Source organism: Rhipicephalus microplus, chromosome 4 (genome assembly GCF_043290135.1).
Source record: "Rhipicephalus microplus isolate Deutch F79 chromosome 4, USDA_Rmic, whole genome shotgun sequence".
In the NCBI taxonomy this organism is placed as follows: Eukaryota; Metazoa; Arthropoda; class Arachnida; order Ixodida; family Ixodidae; genus Rhipicephalus; species Rhipicephalus microplus.
The window spans coordinates 62,284,806-62,291,687 of record NC_134703.1 but is presented as its reverse complement, the minus strand read 5'-3'; the positions used below and the strand labels follow the sequence as shown (position 1 = coordinate 62,291,687).

General features: G+C 44.5%; 1 protein-coding gene across 5 annotated transcripts in view; it reads left to right on the top strand.

The window, feature by feature from the left end:
• The first annotated feature begins 1,908 nt into the window (after nucleotides 1-1,908).
• Nucleotides 1,909-6,882, top strand: part of Rlip (Ral interacting protein) — a 29,616-nt gene continuing 24,642 nt past the window's right edge. For 4 of the 5 annotated variants that reach the window (XM_075892869.1, XM_037423042.2, XM_037423040.2 and 1 more), the window contains exons 1-3: nucleotides 4,648-4,787; nucleotides 5,022-5,154; nucleotides 6,737-6,866. In XM_075892869.1, the coding sequence (XP_075748984.1) occupies nucleotides 5,064-5,154; nucleotides 6,737-6,866 (221 nt within the window). In that variant the 5' untranslated portion in view covers nucleotides 4,648-4,787; nucleotides 5,022-5,063. Of the gene's footprint in view, nucleotides 2,009-4,647; nucleotides 4,788-5,021; nucleotides 5,155-6,736; nucleotides 6,867-6,882 lie in introns of those variants that run through there. The other variant, XM_075892868.1, reaches the window with a different exon arrangement.

Sequence of the window (6,882 nt, the reverse complement as noted above, 5' to 3'; positions counted from 1 at the left end):
AAATTATCTATGAGAAAAAAAAAAGTGATGGTTGATCCTACTTTGTAGAAATCGGCCATAGCATGCTTCGTAGAAGTAGCTTGTAGATTTGTTGGGCGTTAAAAAAAATCGCTACAAGGGCACGAACTTGAATTGTGCAATATATATATTTTTAGCTATTTATTTTTTGAGTACCATATGGCAATCGTGAAAACCTCCTTGCGCTAAACACGCATCTAAAGAGTCCTGCACAGTGTTTTTTTTTTTTTTTTATTCTGCAGATTTTTTTTTTTAAATAATTGTATATAAGGAGAAGTTGGGGCCAATTCGTGGCGCCAGCTATTCCCCTTCTCTTGCACAAATGTCGACATCGCATATTTTGTAGCAAACACAAGGCCGCGCTGGATTCCGTGCCGACCGGTTGTGCCCTCGCGATCTCCGACGACAACGCAGCTCTGGCCGACTGCGTTGGTCCTACGCCACCTCCGGCCGCCGGTCACTACGACGACGTCAGCGCAGCTCTGGCCGACTGGATTAGCCCTGCGCCATCTCCTGTCACCGACAAGAGCTCTCGCAAGTGGTGCCCCGTCCTAGGACTCCTGTGACCGTGTTTCCACCTTTCGTATCTCTCCTATCCCTCATATGTCGTCGCTCGCTGTGCTAGCGCATCTCTCTTTCTCTCTCATACCTTTAATCCTATCCTTTTAATCCGTCCTCACCTCCATTCCTTGTGAGCTACCGTTGAGGTGTCGCACGCTGATGCAGACAGTTACGGGGCTCACTTTCCTCTTCTTTTCCCTCTTATAACCACAATCTCACATAAGTATACAGCCGCCAACACCTTTAACACGGACACTTCGATGCGCGGCCAGGACTAGTTTGATTGATGCCAGCCGCGAAGTGTTGGACGCTTTTGCCGAGATAATACCTCGGTATAGGCTTGTATAGCATGTCGGCATGTATAATTAGCATCTTGGCAACAGAACCCTATCGTATGTGGTGTCAGCGTCAATCAAACTGCTGCAGGACACGCGGCATAACGTTCGCGTTAAATTTGCTGATGGCTGTACATAGCACAACACTTACGCAATGAGTGCACGTTTTGCAATACTGAAATGTGTCCACCCCACACAGAGTTTGTGAAAACACAAGTATTCACGCCAACTTAAGTGTCCACACAAAACACACAAAGTTCAATAAAATGTCAAATGTGTTCTTGTCTCTTATACGTACTAAGCAGTTTTCAGAAAGGTTTTCACAAAGATAACGTAGTGAAACACAAAAATATTGTTATAAACACAAAAATATTGTCATATATATTGTTGTTATACTGGTTAACAATAACGATAATACACTTTTTTTTGTTAAGTATTTTTGAGATATTTCTGATTCCTCCAGAAAGTGAACGACTGCACGCGCTGCAGTGACTTGTGGCTTTCCCTTTGGCCATGTACCCAAGATTCTTGCAATTGAAGGAGCTCGCTTATCCAAAGAATTTAGTTTTTGTAAAAGTTTATTTCGAGGTCCGTCATTATTTTTACAATGTATAAGAGAATGCGCTCAACATCTTTTCGAGCTTCTCCACATGAGCAGGTAGGACTGCCAGCTTTCTTTATTCTATACAGGAAGACGTTCGTGCAGGCCGTAGCAAGTCGAAGCCTGTATATGGATGACTGTTTCTCACGGAGGAAGGAAAAACCTTTTCCTTCCTCCATGCTGTTTCTACCCCGTGGTTTCTACCGATCGGCTAACGTTTTAAATTATATTAAATATATTAAATTATATACCGGGATCAATGCTTTATAAATGGGTGTTTTGCGCACCATTTTCGAACCAGGTTTCCGTGGACAATTGACAGCTCAGCTTATTTATTAGACATCGTGCGTCGCTCATCGGTAGAGGGAGCAGTGATATATTATTTTCCTGATGCGCTGCATGTGCCATGCGATCAGCTGTGCCGTTTCATATGATTTCACAGGCTTGGTACCCATTGGAACGTTAAGGTGTGGTTCAAAACTTTTGCTACAGCGTAAGTCCTATGTATTTCGTATGCGGGCACACTAGCTTTGTTGCCCAAGCTGATTCTTTTTAAACAGACTAATGAGGACTCTGAGTCACTGATAACATACCCATCGAAGTGGATCTGGCTGTAAACATATGAAGCGAAAAGTACACAGTACTACATAAAGCCTTGCCGTTGTCGATGTTGTGAAATGTCTGAGCTTAAAAGCTTTTTTCGCTTGGTATGCAGGTACAAAGAATGCCGACGTGTACAGCTTTGATTCAGACATGATCTGTCGATGTACACGTGAATACATGCTTCATATTTGCTGTAAAAATGTGTTAAAGTTAATTGTTTTAAAGCAATTATAAACACATCAGTATTACAAGTTAATCCCGGAATCTAAGTTGTAATATCTGGAATAGAGTGTCGCCATAATAGATGGGATGCACATGGAGGCCAGTATCCGAAATCTACAAGGTTATCGTAAATTTATTAACTTTTTATCGGAAACGTTACAGAGTATCGGATAAAAATGTGTATGCGGCGGTCGAAGCACCCTTGAATAAATAACCTCTCACCTCACTTGCATAAGTGCCCATATATGTATAGTAAGTACTATAATGTACTGGAATGTGGGAAATTCAGTACATCATATACCTAGTACACCATTTGGTGCTAATATTCTGGTACATTACACTAACACATATGACCAGCGATTATAGCCCCATAAATATCAGGCATAGCCAGGAACAGCAGAGGGCGTGGTGCAAGCCCTCCTCCCTTTAACTTTTTTTAGTTCAGATATCTATATATCACGCACTAATAAAAATTCTCGCACGAACCTACACTAATTCAAAGCCCCCCCCCCCCTTCCTTTCCGGAGAAAAATTTTCTCTACTAATCGCCCCTGCGTCTTAATGGTTTGCAAGATATGAACCGTGAGCGTAGCCCAGCATTTTCATGACAAAATGTTATGACTTAAGTCATAACACTGTTTTGATATATATATTCTTCAAAACAACCGAACTAAAGGAGCAGAACGTGCGCATGCCGCTTCTCTAGCAATTTTCACATGACGTCACAGACAGGTTCCCTGCTCTGGGTACTTGAAGACTTTGTCGTTCGCGGTGCACGTCTTTCTGTGCTCTCTCCGCATGCTGCCAAATCAACACAGAGGGCCCCGGCCACGCAGGAAGAACGCGCGTTGGAGCAAGGCAAAATCCCAACCAGCTGGTACCCGATTGATTGATTGATTGATATGCGGGGTTTAACGTCCCAAAACCACCATATGATTATGAGAGACGCCGTAGTGGAGGGCTTCGGAAATTTCCACCACCTGGGGTTCTTTAACGTGCACCCAAATCTGAGCACACGGGCCTATACAACATTTCCGCCTCCATCGGAAATGCAGCCGCCACATCAGCCGGGATTTGATCACGCGATCTGTGGTTCAGCAGCCGAGTACCTTAGCCACTAGACCACCGTGGGGGGGCATAACGAAGGGAGCGCTGGTACCCGAAGGCGACGATAGTGACGTCAATGCAAGCTATGTACACGCAGTCAAGGCGTGCGTAGCAGGTTTTCTGAGAGGTTTCTAGCAATGTCTGGTCACGTGGCGCTTGTGCACGTGCCAGGCTTCCCAAAAACGATTTGAATTCCTTTAGCTTCAAGCAGCTTCTCGTTCTTATGCCCACTACGAATTTGGGCTCTCTGTGGTGCGATCTTGTACGCATTGTAGATTCAGACGGAGACGTTCAGTTCCATCGAATCACATGCGATTGGCCCAGTTGAGCCGCAACATAGTTTCCTACAAACATACCTATTATTGTATGAAACTCTATGAGGCGCAACGAATATTGTGAAGTTCTATGTGACGTGAGCCAAAGCGTAACGTATCTGTTTTCATGTTTTTTTTTTAACTGAGGAACAAAAACGTGAAAGAAAAAAAAAAAAAGGTTATATGGATTGAAGTGGCTGCCAGGCGGCATGAATTGGATTGAAATGTAAATGCTTCGCGCCTTTTCAGTATCCGGGCACTTTGGGTACATGGTGTTTTCGGCGCTTATTTTCTCTGCCACGGTTTTTCGTGTCGCTTGTGCGGCTGCAGCAGTTTAGCAGAAACGACGAGGCGATGTAAATGATGCTTTGAAGAGTTAACTGAAGAGGAATCCTGGCAATGTTTTCGTATGCCTAAACGAACAGCGCCTTTTTTTTTTTGTGCGGCTGCGAGCAGTGCGATGGCTAGCTGTGGCATCTCGCTCCTTTTCGTAGTATTTTCGTTTTCAATCAAGCAAATAATTGATTTCTACTACTGCTGCGTGCCATTACCATGTGTCCTGGATAAGCTAGCGGGCATTGGTTCTGTCCTTTGCGTAAATCCCTTAAGTACAAAAAGAAATAGCAATAAAAATATGTTTCAGAAGCTTTCCTCCAGCTACCACGGGATTCCCTAAGGATAGTTTTGTTCCTTTTTTTTTAGACTCAGTGGCATGATCATCCCTAACCCCCACCTTCCTCTAACATGAATGCTGGATAGGCTGACAATAACATAGAGTTAATATATTGACTTCTAATAAAAAAAAAATAGGGGTTAAAATTATCTTAGCGGTTCCCGAGTTATTCGGGTTGGCAACCAGGTTTGTGCGGTCTCGCGTTCGACAGCAGAGACATCGGCGCGCCCGAGCTTAACTAAAGATGTTCGTCGAGTTAGGTTATATTATCTGTTTAAAATTTATCTAGGCACTCGACGTGCTATTACACTCGCTCAGTGACTCTACGAGAGAGCAGAGTCCACAGCCTTCAGGTACTGTTGACTCGGAGATGTCATTACGCCGCGCGGCGTTTTATCACCTACCGTATCGGCGTCCAAACGTTGCTGTGGTTGACGCTTTCTTGTGCCCGATATACGTTATCTGCCATCGGCTTTGTTTAATACAGTGACACTGTTTTCAAAAATGAGTTCATCAGGCTAATATGTGTCGAAAATGTTGGCGCACGAAATGTCCTTTCGTCACGTGCGGTGTTTTCGTATTTGCAGTGCTTGCGATACCCGCACCGGTTCTGCTCGCCGGCTGTGGGAATGGATTTTGAAAGCCCCGACGTGGAGAAAGACTTTCCAGGCCTTTATGCGTCCCAGACGGTTGGGAAAGGACAGGAGCGCGATGTCACCTGTGAGTAAATGCGCGTGGCATTCCGGTCGTGTGGTATGCGCCCGTTAAGAAACCGTGGATTGTTTCTTAACCACGGTTACGTGGGTGAATGCTAATGCTGCAGCGCTAGTGATTGGCCTTGAAAACTATCCAGAAAAATTAAGTGGCTCCAACAATTTTGGCTGTCTGCCCTTGTTGACGAGCGTGTCAAACATTTATGTGTGTCGAGGCCAATGACAATGTCACGGCTTGCTGAAAGAGTGATGGAAGTGCTTGGACATTCTGGAACACATGTATTGTTCACGGAGCGTTGACCCTACTTACGTCTTATATCGTCACGTCGCGAAGACATGGTGTGTGCGTGTGTGCATGTGCGTGTGTGCGCGCCTGTGTGTGATTTTCTTAAGCTCGCATGATGACGACCTGAAAATGGCCCGGGATGTAATTGCAATTAAAATGTTTCAGTATGTGGACAGTTATCTCGTGTTAGTATTGCAATGGATGTGTGGAGTTGTGCGGGGATGTGCTGAAAATTTTAAGGACCTTGGTGGCGGGTCTGCACTTCACCTTTGAGCTTTTTAATGACAATTACATTCAACTTCTGGACTTTAAGTTGTGTTTCAGTGGGTGTCGTAGCTGCTGGATGTATGCTCCAAGAAGCTCGAAGCCTGTTCTTGACTTTTGTCCTGGGTGTAAGGTTCTAAAAACAATGTCGCAGCGTCACGTTTGAAGGCTGCACCGAAAAAACCTTGTCCGCAAAAGACGGAGCAGAGCTTCGAGTGGCAAGTGGACAGGCTCAGATTGTCCAGTTTTACTGAAAATCATTTGACGAGGCTGATGAAATGGGTGTGCATAAGTTGAAAGCTCAGGCAAGAGGCTCTTGAGCATAGTAGGGGTTCAAAGGAACTGCCTGTTGCCAGCATTTCATACCTACGTGGTGTCTTGCATCATTTAAAAAATGTTATATTTTTCACTGGCAACTGTTCAGGCAGTATTTGCCCTACTGTAAGAAGGAAGGTTGAAGGTGAGGACCTAAGTAAAGGTGTTTGTAGAATCAAGCACAGGGACAAGAGGTTGAATGTGCCATTCGTGTGGTGTACGATATTCCTCTTTCGTGTGCGAAACACAGTGGGCATTGTCAGTAGCAAGTCATTGGTCACAAAGCTACGCTAAAGGGACAGCAGTGTTCGAACCTTTATTTGCACTGTAGAGAATGTGACTGTGCACCCTTGTTCTCTGATACAACATGGAAATCTAAGTTCAAGGACAGGGCAGCACATGAAATAAGGAAGCATGCCTCGTCAACAAAGCAGGTGATTCATGTGTCACGAGACCCTTGGTCACATAATTTGCTACAGAGTTGGACTTCTTGGCGGCATGTCATTGAGAGAATTTTAGTCTTCTCATGTTCATCTAACCTGAGTTGATAGTTTGTGCCTTGTTTTGTGTTCCTTTCTCCTGTGTTATCATTCTTTTGCATGCCACCATCCTGAGATACTATTCTAGCTCGTGCTACGATAGTTCATTCACGACAGTGACAGACCAAGTGACCTGCATTGCGACATTGTGTCCTACAATTCTGAAGCCCTCATTGTTTCCACAGATAGTGACGATGAAAAGGTGTCAAAGAAGGAGCTCCTGATTGGCAAGCTCAAGGATAAAAAAGACAAGAAGGATAAGGGATATGTTGCTTTTGAAGGAGAAAGCTCGGAAGGGGAAATGGATGAATCACGGTAAGTAGCACCTCAG